General features: G+C 36.5%; 2 protein-coding genes across 4 annotated transcripts; one reads left to right on the forward strand and one right to left on the reverse strand.

The window, feature by feature from the left end:
* The first annotated feature begins 262 nt into the window (after positions 1–262).
* On the forward strand, positions 263–3,673 carry LOC110878019. Of its 2 annotated transcripts, XM_022126272.2 has the most exons (6): positions 263–777; positions 2,362–2,534; positions 2,812–2,893; positions 3,010–3,081; positions 3,180–3,352; positions 3,459–3,673. In XM_022126272.2, exons 1-6 carry the CDS (start codon positions 526–528, stop codon positions 3,529–3,531), a joined length of 825 nt encoding a protein of 274 aa, XP_021981964.1. In that variant the 5' UTR covers positions 263–525; the 3' UTR covers positions 3,532–3,673. The 2 variants fall into 2 exon arrangements, with proteins under 2 accessions (XP_021981964.1, XP_021981973.1); XM_022126281.2 differs by lacking the exon at positions 3,010–3,081 and having other exon boundaries at positions 273–777.
* LOC110878005 (nuclear transport factor 2) lies at positions 3,653–6,985 on the reverse strand. Of its 2 annotated transcripts, none has more exons than XM_022126265.2 (10): positions 6,874–6,985; positions 6,685–6,772; positions 6,426–6,560; positions 5,890–6,196; positions 5,528–5,787; positions 5,263–5,428; positions 5,046–5,167; positions 4,899–4,964; positions 4,168–4,243; positions 3,653–4,091 (listed from the first exon to the last, which is right to left on the reverse strand). In XM_022126265.2, the coding sequence occupies exons 2-10, from the start codon at positions 6,721–6,723 to the stop codon at positions 3,865–3,867; spliced, it is 1,398 nt and encodes a 465-aa protein (XP_021981957.1). In that variant the 5' UTR covers positions 6,724–6,772; positions 6,874–6,985; the 3' UTR covers positions 3,653–3,864. The 2 variants fall into 2 exon arrangements, with proteins under 2 accessions (XP_021981957.1, XP_021981951.1); XM_022126259.2 differs by having other exon boundaries at positions 4,162–4,243.
* Between the last annotated feature and the right edge of the window lie 4,493 nt (positions 6,986–11,478).

Consider the following 11,478-nt stretch of genomic DNA (forward strand, 5'->3'; position numbering starts at 1 on the left):
TTTTGCTCAATAATGTTATGTATGTATGTTTCGTATAGAATTTTTTAGGTATATACGTTTTCGACCCTCGGTTTTATAAAAAAAATTACTTATATAGAATTTTTAGGTTAAGTGACTTCCGACCCCTGATAGAAATTTTTAAGCTTCGCCACTGAGTAACATGACATGTTATATGGATTTTTTAAGAGAGGCCTAAATTCAAGATTTTGAATTTACACTTTAAAACTTCAATAACTTAAAATAGAAAACTAGTGAAAGTCTCCATTTGTAGCTTTTTTTCTGGATCTCCCATTTCTTTATTTTCTTGGAAATAAAAATTACTTAAAAAATAATCAAAGATCACTTCTCAGAAAGAAGCTCCCAACACCACACACACACACCCTCTTCAGTCTTCTCTAAAAGCCACACCACATATATTTCATTCAAACATAATCTTTTTTCTGGTATCTTGATTAGTTTCTTTCAATCTCACTTTGTGGAACCCAATTTGATTGCTCTCACTTTCTGTCCAATAAATCAAGATTAATGTTGCACACAGAGCCATCATTCTCTGTTTATGCAGATGAAGAGGGGTTGATCAATATTGAGAAAGTGGATTTGAAGGTTGAAAAAGGGAGTGATGAGTTCACTTTTGCAAAGAATTTGAGTGAATTTGACAAGTTGGCTATTATTGTGGGAAAAGAAGAAGATGAAGATGTTGTGGATGATTATAAGAAGATGGTTGATCAAGATCCTTCAAACCCTGTGTTCCTGAAGAACTATGCTCATCTTTTGCAGGTAATAATATTATCACAATTAAAAAAAAACAAAGTTGTCACTTGTTGGTAGGGCCGGCTCAACATTTTTCGGGTTGTAAAATGAATCTTAAAGTTGTGGTTTACAAAAGTAATTATTTTGCTTATAATAATAAGGATAAATTACACTTTTCGTCCTTTATGTTTGTAGCGGGTTGCAATGGACTTAAAATTTAAAATGAGCATCATTACTCGATTTAAAATGAGCATGATCTGCAAGTAAACTTCTCTCATTGGAGTCTTAATTAACTTTACTGTATAGCAACTTGAATATAAATGCGAATTTGAAAATAAGTGAAATTATTGTGTAGCACCTTGAATATAAATGCAAATTGTAAATCAACAAATGGTAGTTATTGCTATTTCAAGAATGAGATAATAATTGTATAATTAAAGTCAGTTTACAATATTAAAACTATAATCCATTTTGCCCATCTAAAACACCCTCTTCAGGGCCTTTTTCAACGTTTTTGGAGGCCCTAAGCGAACTACAAAGTTGGGGCCCTATTGAATTGGTGTAAAGAAAATCAACAATTTACATTTGAGACATTGAATAACCATAGCGATGATTTTTCCTAATGTTCGCCCTAATTTTGCCCAATCCGTAATCAGTTTCACATTGGTTACTCAAAAGACGCCCCAAGTAACGAGGGTTGGTATGTTGCGGCTAGGGCTGGCATAACGGGTTAACCCGATCTGTTAAGACACGAACACACGAACCCGAAATATGTAAACACGAACACGACAAGAAATCTTATCGTGTCAGATTTTCGAAATACGAACACGACCCTGTTAATAAAATAAACAGGTTACACGAAACGACCTGTTAAGACACGAAAAAATTACCAACGTATCATATGATCTGTTTAAGACACGAACACGACCGAATAGGGGAATCTATGAACCAAATTGGGAATGGTGGTGTTTGTGAGAGAGATTTAAAAATTAGGGTTTGGAATTTGGATTGTGGAAAAAGAACCACAAGTGTTTGTGTGTAATTTATCCCATCTCCCACGACGACGGATGACCCTATTTCCACACGCACATATGATATTTTTTATTTTTTAATTATTAACATGTACTTAACAGGTCTTAACAGGTTAACGGGATTTAACTTGTTTAGACACGAAACCTGTTAAGGTCAAACACAAAACATGATAACTTCATGTAGGTTTGTGTCGTGTTATCGTGTTCGTGTCAGAATTGCCGGCCCTAGTTGCGGCGCTGCTTTTGGATTCTGGAATAAAGCGTTCGCAGACAGAGTGGACCCCTGGAGTAAAATCCTAAATTATGGGCCTAGAAACGTTGTTTAAATGGGACAAAAACAAGTCTAAAAATATGAAAGGAAAAAAAATTGGAGGCGCTTGTTTTTTGGTGGCCCTAAGCCTTAGCCTAGGTTGATAAGTCTAACAGGCCGACCCTGACCCTCTTGGAAGCCATGTTTGTTTACAACTGTCAAGATGTTGCATATAAAAGAAGCATATTGGGCTATTGGCCTTTTAGGAGTCATTTTACAGTAAGTTATTCTAGAGTGATTTAAGGCATTTATACTTCATTGTCATGGCAGTCGAACGGAGATCTTGACGGGGCAGAAGAATACTACTTTCGCGCTACACAGGCCGATCCTAAAGATGGTGAAAGTCTTATGCAATATGCTAAGTTGGTATGGGAGCTTCATCATGATCAAGATAGAGCCTTGGGTTATTTTGAGGCTGCTGTTCTTGCTGCCCCGGAAGATTCGTGAGTAGTTTTGTGCAATATGGACTGGTTAGAGGGGTTGGATAACAAATCAAAACGAACAAATCGTTTAGCAACTTTTTATAAACCGTTCAATAGGAAATTTGTTTCTTTTCATGTATTTATTAAATGATCGAACATGAACAAAATTTTATGCACAAGTTGCATACACACACACACATAACTCTAATACTAAATTTATATATGAACAATTATGTATGTTCTAACTATAATATTGTTGAACATGCCTAACATATTGATTCAAACATATTGTTTGCAGGAATATTCATGCAGCATATGCAAGCTTCATGTGGGAAATAGATGAAGACGACAACGAGAACAATGAAACTTCACCCGTCGAGGTACTTTTACACATCTTTCTGTTTTACTGTGTGTATGCAGTGGAACATTTTGTTGAACAGATACTTGTATTCTAGTTTGAATGATGATTTGACATTATAATTGCAATAAACTAAAGGAATCTTTGGAGATGGATGAAAAATGTTGCGACCCGTTGGTTCTTAGAAACCATGCCCAATTTCTTCGACAGGTTATCATCTTTGCATAACTTGATAATTATGAACCAATTTTAGAAAACAAAAGTGCAGATTTCTATAAATTTATTGATCTATATTTGGTTTTCGACAGACCAAGGGAGACCTTGCAGGAGCTGAAGAGTATTACCTGCGTGCATTACAAGCAGACCCCGCAGATGGTGAAGTCGCTTCACAATGCGCACAATTGGCGTGGGAGCTTCATCATGATAAAGACAAAGCATCCGATTACTTTGGGCAAGCACTCGCAGCTGCTCCGACTGATAGGTAACCTTTAAACGGTTCTATTTGTAAAACATTTTGTTTTTAGCCAGTCCATCTTGCCACCTATACAACCGTTCAAGCTTACTGATTGTCGTTTTATTTGTTTCAGTCATGTTCTTGCCGCATACGCCAAGTTTCTTTGGGAAGCAGAAGATGAAGACCAACATCCAGATAAATTGTAACCGCCGTATCTAGTCAATGATGCACACTTTATACATGTGTTTTATTGTATCGAAATATCACATTCAGAACTATGAACATATGACAGTATTTAAAAGTTAAGGGTAAAAGAAGCCAAAGAGCTGCATAAACCATTGTGTCTGATATTTGAATATTATTTCTGTAGGTCAAAAATTTATAACTGAGAATGAAGTCCCGATGTAAATAAATCGGGATGCATACACCCACAGCATAACTGAACTTTAAAAAAAAACACCTCACTACATGTTGCTTTCTTTCAAGACTATATAATGAACCAGTACAGACATAATAACCCAAAAAGGGGGTTCAATACTTCAATCAGATGAGATGTGACCGTTTTTGGAAACATGGTGCGAGTTGGAATGGGGCCGGTTCTCTTGACCTTGACGACGATAATAGCCATTGCCTCTTGGTCGGTTGTAATCATTACCATCATGACCGTGCCCGTTTCCTCGGTTGTTGTAGTTTCTGTTTCCAAAACGCGCTCCTCTTCCATTTCCTTCGTTTTGATACCCACCCCTGCCTCTTCCTCGTCCACCTCCTACATCAATTACATGTGCTTTAGTATCACATATAATGGTCAGTTATTAATAAAAAGTATAGACACGTACTTCCACCTCGATATATATTGATTCTATTTGCTCGCCTTCCTTCGATAGTGACCTGCTGCCCACCGATCTCAACAGTAGATGCCTACACAATTGATGGTATTTTGTCAAGAGATATCAAATATTTAAATAAGGACAATTTCATATATACCCCTGCAAAATATCATATATACCCATGCAAAATTATAATTATCATATATACCCAATTCATTAAAAACAATTTAATAAATGACTATTTACCCTTATTTTTCTAAAACTTTGAAATCTCTTATACTTTAACTTCAAATATTATATTTACTCATTTCTAGCTTAATTTATTTAGCTAAAATATAATATATATGGAGTACACTATTGTTTATGGGTAATAATAAATTCAAGTTAAAAATGTGTTATATAAAAATATGAAGTTAAAAATGAGCATATATGAAAACTTGAAATTAAAAAAATAAGGGTAAAATGATCATTTATTATATTTTTTTAATAAACTGGGTATGTTTGATATTTTAACTACTTTGTAAGGGCATATATGATATTTTTAGATTTGGTTGGTATATCTGAAACTTTTCAAGTTTGTAAGGGTATATATGAAATTAATCCATTTAAATAAACCAACGCAATGTATTAAATAATTCATTTTTCAATAACACAATTGTTGTACACTTAAATAGACAATGCAGAACATTAACTCTACTTTAAAACAAGATTACTATAATCAAATAAAGTAATAAACAGAGTCAAACCTTGATTGCATTGTGAACACCAGTGATGTCTTCAAACTCAACAAACGCATAGCAGACATCTAGATCCTGAGTTGAGATAAATTACTCATCGTTAGTCTTTTAAGGCTAAAAAAACAAGTTACCGATAAAGATGTCAAAAGAACTAACCTTTCGGGTTCTGATTGCAACACCATCTTGTCTGATCTTACCAAATTTCTTAAACTCTTCCTCGATATCAGACGCAGTTGCAGTGGATGGCACGTTTTTCACATAAACAGACTTCACCTCAGCTAAAGAAGTCAATATACACAACTAATAAGAAAATCGACTTTAAAACACATTAAACACCCCATTAAAGAGAAGATAAAAGTTATAAAAAACGTACCTTCATCATCGACAACAGATGGGTCCTCAACCGCCTCCGTTAATGCTGCAGCGGACTGTTGCGCAGGTGACTCAGACACATGGTTTAACTCTGAAACGGATGTACTCTTCTTGAACGACTGTTCTCTAGGTGCCGATGGTGCCGAATGCCCTTTGGCTACTTGCAGCTTCCAGAAACAAAAACAGTGGAAAGTCAGTTTATGAACAACCACACATGGAAAAACGTAAAACGTATTAATTATAGCTTGCGAAAATGAAATGCATACGATGGAAGCATAAGTATGCTTTTGGGGCTCTTCAACAACTTCCTCGACAGGAGTCATATGATTTTGAAGTGCGTTAACTGAGTTTTGAACTGAACCATTTGTCTGCACAGCGTAACTGTCTTCAAGAATACTTTCAGCCACAGGAGCTTGCAACTGTTGCTCTTGAAAACCGTAATTGTTCGCGGTACCGTTTTCCACAACCACAGCAGGCTGCACAAAATCCCTTGCATGGATATCACTGCCCGACATGTAGCTTGACGCTGAATAAATTATATTAATTCGTAAGTTATATAAAATAGTTTCCCTAAAAGAAGATGCACAGTTAATGGTGTATGGTAACGCAACACAATAAGCCACAATACCTTGTTCCCGAAGTGCAGTTGAAGCATTCATTTTGGATACCAAATCGTTCTGCGTCATAAACGCAACAGGATGATGATAATTTGGCTGGTCATCGATAAAGTGAAAGATATCATTCAAAACAAAGTATCCTTTCTCCTGAGGCGCGAGGAAAAACGTCTGCACGAAATTCCTCTTCACGCTAAAATCTTTAACGTGCACAGAACCTGAAACCAACACAAGAACACCTCTATCCCACGACTCGAGCGCGTGCACCGTCTTGATTTCTATTCCCGTATAGTTAAGCGACATAACAAGCGCGTGTATTTGCTGCAATATACGCAACCGTGAAACGCGTGAGCACAAACACAATGTATCACAAATAATCATATCACAAACCGACAACCGCATAACACTAAACGCGTAATTATTATTTACTAAATGCAACACACACACATAAAATAACTCATGAAAAGAGTCTCAAACCTAATAATCAATAAACAAACAAATAATAATCAAGTTATACTGTAACCTAATAATGAATAATCAAACAAATTACCAGCATTGAAGTGGCAGTTTCTCTGTTATGACCATCAACACGAAGCAAGGTGCTCCTGTCACTGTAAAACTGGTGAACATAATCCGGTTGCGTTTGAAGCACCTGATAATAATGTCCAACAAAGTATGTTCCCACCTGTACACACCAAAACCCTAATTAACCCTAATTAACTTCACTCTGTGTATACATACAACATACATATACACACCGATACACTAACAGTATATATATATATATATATATATACAGATATACGTACCTGAGCGGCGGTTACGGGTAAATGAGACGGTGTCGTCATCGGAACTGGAACCCTAGTAAAACCCTAGATCTGCAATGCTGCTGAAGATCTGAAAACAAAATTTTCGAAAACTCCGATTAGGAATAGACAATCAGCAATAATGAAATGATAAATAGAAATGATTGTGTGAGATTATTGAGAGATTTAGACCTGTTGAACCTCTGTTGAGAGGGGGAAGAAGAAGAAGAAGGGTTTTGTGTGTGTGTGTGTCGTTGCGGCTTGATTTAGCCGACACAAATATTTAGGCGTTGCCGCGTCATGTTATCGTATATCGTGTAAACCCACCTTATTCCAGGGCTGTGTCTAAGGTCGACTTCTCGACCGTACCTGTGATGCCCCGAAACCGGATGAAATTCGTAAACCCTCACCCTCCGTCAGGTGCGAATCCGGGATTAAAACCTAGATTCGTTCCTTCACTCAGATGTCCATCTAAATGGTCAGGAATCAAACATGCGTCTCTCTAGTGAGAGGGCAGACATCTTTGCCACTGGACCAAATTCTTAGGAGTGTTGTAATTTTCTTAATTTCTGAATTTCTTGTTTTTCTGGCTTCTTTCTTAAATTGTTTAAACTATCAATATCAATTAATGGTTAAAAAATTGTTGCGAACCAAGCTGATCTTTATAGGAAAAAAAATGATGTGGGTAAATGTGTTGAGTTGAGTCGAGCTCATCTAATCTCAAGTTTGGCTTGTCTAACTTAACATAGATTGAGTTTGAGTTCAATTCGTGAAAGCTTTTTCAAGCAAGAGTCAATTGGTTTACCTTTTGCTACCTTGACCCTTGTAACGTGCTTGATCCTTGTTGTGATGTCCGCTTGAATAGAATATCTTCATATGTTTAGGGATAGGGACGATTCAATCACTTTGAAGGTCTATAGTGATTTGAAATTTAAGAACTCTTAATAAAGTGAATGGTTCAATCGTAAATTTCATTACTTCTTTTAATATTCTTCTATAAATATGCAAGCAATATGTTTCATTACTTTTGTAGTTCTATTTAAAGGGAAACAAAATATATTCAAATAAATCAATGTAAGACATTTGGTTCTTTCTTTTGTTGTGTATTAAGCAAATCATAGTTTGGGCATAAGCAATTATTATGTGAGCAGAATATTCACATATTAGTATTACAACATCTAAGCATCTAATGGAAAAGACATGGCACACCTCAACTAATGACGTAAACATCGGAGTGAAACGAACGAGATTGCTCGAGACTTCATAATACTAATTGTGACAAGTATTTAATAAACAAGTTTCATTTCATTGATAATAGTTGTCTAATGCAATACATGGAAAATTCAAAGTACAACATTTGATAAACGAAATACAACAAATTTAAAGGATCAAAATACAATGACATCATTAATAGTCTAAGTGTGTATTAAGCATATCCTACTAGATTCTATATGCATCAACATCAACAACATGCAACATGTTTAAAAGCATAGTTCAATACGAAATATTGGCGAGTATACAAGTTTGATACATAGCATACATATAAAAATGAATGAAACAAATCCACATGACACACCTAGTTATCAAGATTAACGTCAAACTGGCATGCGAATAACAAATCAACCATCTAATTACCGCAAGTATAAATAAATGAATAACTTAACATGACCTCACGTTCACGAGTGGTGTGTTACTCCTATAGCGTTATACATGTTAAAGGGAGGCTCGTACGAAGTTAATGACAAGGTTATCACATAAGAATCACCCAGAAACACGAATCAGGTATAACGTATTAGTATGCATGTATTGGATTGTTTGTGTGATTACATAAAAGTATAAGTGATTGTGTAAGTTGAATAAGTAAACATATTGCACCCAAAAGTGTAAAATGAAAAAGGGTGTTCGAGTATACTCACGGTTTGTGAAGAAATTTTCACTTAGTGAGTTTGACGAGACTTGAGTTGTTGGAACACCGAAATTACCAATTTTGGTTCTTGAACTTTTTGCCCAAAGTTGAAAATCTTGGAGATTTGAGAGGGTTTGGAAGTAATTTGGATGTGGTGCAAGTGTTTAGAAAGTGTCAGGGTTGGTATTTATAAGAGGGTTAAGTGGTTGGGGTTTAAATGAAGGTGGTTGGGGTTTAAATGAAGGTGGTTGGGAGTTAGGAGTGGTATTAAATGAGTTGGTTGGAGGTTAGACTATGGGATATGGGGCTTGGGTTGGGGCGTGGGTTGGGGGAAAACGCCCAAGACATCACCCCGGGTGGGCTTGGGTTGGGTCGTGGCCCAAGGGGCGGGGGTTTGAAGCCGGGCGTGGGGCGGGTCTAGCAAGGTGACATGGCGGGCTATCAATGGCCAATTAAACTAGTCGTTGGGCTAGCTGTTGGGGGCATGTTTAAAATAAAAATCCTTTATAAATACCTTACCATATTTAACATTTTTCTCACACAATATCAAACACATAAAATACAATCTTGCCATAAGTTCTTCAAGTTCAAGTGTATCGTCATCATCATCTGACGATGGTGCGGAAATATTTCTACAAACGATCGCGGCGGTTGTGAAAGCTATCATGGAAGACGAAGACGATGAGGAAGAGACTTTGCAACCTAAACGGAGGAAAAGGTACATCGCTCGTGAACGACACACCGCTAACAATTTGTTGGTAAGCGATTACTTCTCAGCGGAACCTAAGTATGATGAAAAAATGTTTAGGCGTCGTTTGCGTATGAGTAGAAACTTAATTTTAAGGATATCTAGAGATATTGAGGAGAAGTATGTTTATTTCCAACAAAAACCGGATGTAACCGGGCAATTAGGATTTAGTACGTGGCAAAAGGTCACGGCCGCACTTAGGCAGTTAGCTTACGACAATAGTTCGGACATTATGGATGACTAAATGTCTGCACGTGTAGCTAGAGAAAGTCTTCACAACTTTTGTTCGTGTATTCTAGAACTTTATAGGAAAAGATATTTGAGAAAACCCTCATTTAGTGACATGCAACAAATATTGGAACATCACGCAGATTATCATGGGCTACCCGGGATGCTAGGTTGTTTAGATTGTATGAAATGGCCTTGGGAACTTTGTCCTACCGCATGGCAAGGCACTCACATGAGTGGATTTCACGGGATGCCAGCCATCATGCTTGAAGCGGTTGCATCCCAAGATCTTTGGATATGGCATGCGTTCTTCGGTATGCCAACTTCACATAATGATATTACCATCATAAACCACTCGCCCCTTTTCAATGATCGGGTAAATGGTATAGGACCCAAAGGAACTTTATTTGTAAACGGGGTTGAGTACGTGTATGGGTACTACGTAGTTGATGGGATTTACCCAGAGTGGGGGGTTTTCGTAAAATCGTTCACAAGACACGGTACCACAGATCCAAAGAGATTAAAGTTTAACAGGGTTCAGATGGCTGCACGTAAAGACGTCGAGCGAGCATTCAGTGCTTTGAATAAAAGGTGGCGAATATTGGCAATGCCTTGTTGACTATGGGACAAGGATCAGATTGGAAACGTGATGTACGCATGTATCATTCTTCACAACATGATTTTAGAGGATGAAGGTAGAGCGGTCGTTACCTACTATGATGACTATGACCCCCAACCAGGTAACGTAACAGACGAAGATAAAGCGGCAAATGAATTTTTGATCAAGTCAAGGGATATACATCACAACCTTCGATCTGATTTGGTGGATCATGTTTCAACGATTCCTGGGTTCGAAACCGACGAAGAATGATAGTTTTTTATTTTGATAATTATTTTGTATGTTATGTAGTTTTTAATGGTTATATATATATATATATATATATATTAAAAAAAACCTATGTGGCTTGGCCACGCCAGCCAAGCCACGCCCACCATACCCCATATAAAATGGGTTTGTGAATTGAGTTTTCAAATTACACGTGTCAACCCATGCCCGAAACCCCCGCCCCACCATACCCCACGTTCTTAGAAAGTGAGTTTGGGTATTAAATGAGTTGGTTGGAGGTTATGACATTAAAGAAAATGTTGTTTGGGAAATGAAAATTTTCATTTTTAGTCCTTACACTTGTATTGTTGGTTATTTTATATTATAAAGGTGTATGCAGGTATGTTATAAGTATGATACATGTATGAATGTGATTCTGAGAAAATATAATCTCGATGTATGTCTCGGTTTTAAATTAAAACATGTATTTCGCGACTGATTACATAATATGCATGTATGATTAAGCAAAGCTGATTAAAAATACAATTTCCATTATGATCAAAGTCTCGAGATTACAAGGATTGAAATGAAGTAAGAATACAAGTTTCTAAAAACAAAAATGTGAATACAACTTTCTAAATATGGAAAGTACAGAAAACACGGAGCGTTACAGTCTCCCCTACTTAAGAAATTTTGTCCCGAAATTTATCCAAGAAGAAGACTTTGGGAAAAGGAATTTTGGTTAAAACAGTTGGCTAAAATCGCAATTTTGAAGTTTAAAGTCTACGTGAAGTTCATGTATAAGTGTGTTAAAAATGCATGAAAAATTTGAGGGATGAAAAGGGGTAGTTTTGTAAAAGTAGTCCGTTTGACTAAGGTGATTTAAGGCACCCATCGTAAGTAAAACGTGCATTTGTGTGTAAGAAAGTGAGTTTGACCAAGTTGAATAACTCGATGGGAAAAGTATTTTAAAAGGATGTTACCTAAGAAGAAAAGTTTTCGTATAAAATAGAATAAATTTTGATAAAAAGTGTGGCCCGCACCGTATGTTGTAAGAAAAGTTTTATCGATTTTAAGGCGTATTAGTAG

This window comes from Helianthus annuus, chromosome 1 (genome assembly GCF_002127325.2).
Source record: "Helianthus annuus cultivar XRQ/B chromosome 1, HanXRQr2.0-SUNRISE, whole genome shotgun sequence".
Lineage (NCBI taxonomy): Eukaryota > Viridiplantae > Streptophyta > Magnoliopsida > Asterales > Asteraceae > Helianthus > Helianthus annuus.

Coding starts and splice junctions, on each gene's coding strand:
- LOC110878005 (XM_022126259.2), bottom strand. CDS start 6,723: ATGACGACACCGTCTCATTTACCCGTAACCGCCGCTCAG. Junction 5,168..5,262: donor ATCTGTTGTCGATGATGAAG/GTACGTTTTTTA, acceptor TGACTTCTTTAG/CTGAGGTGAAGTCTGTTTAT. Junction 4,965..5,045: donor TTGCAATCAGAACCCGAAAG/GTTAGTTCTTTT, acceptor ATCTCAACTCAG/GATCTAGATGTCTGCTATGC.
- LOC110878019 (XM_022126272.2), top strand. CDS start 526: ATGTTGCACACAGAGCCATCATTCTCTGTTTATGCAGATGAAGAGGGG. Junction 2,535..2,811: donor CTTGCTGCCCCGGAAGATTC/GTGAGTAGTTTT, acceptor TATTGTTTGCAG/GAATATTCATGCAGCATATG. Junction 2,894..3,009: donor ATGAAACTTCACCCGTCGAG/GTACTTTTACAC, acceptor AATAAACTAAAG/GAATCTTTGGAGATGGATGA.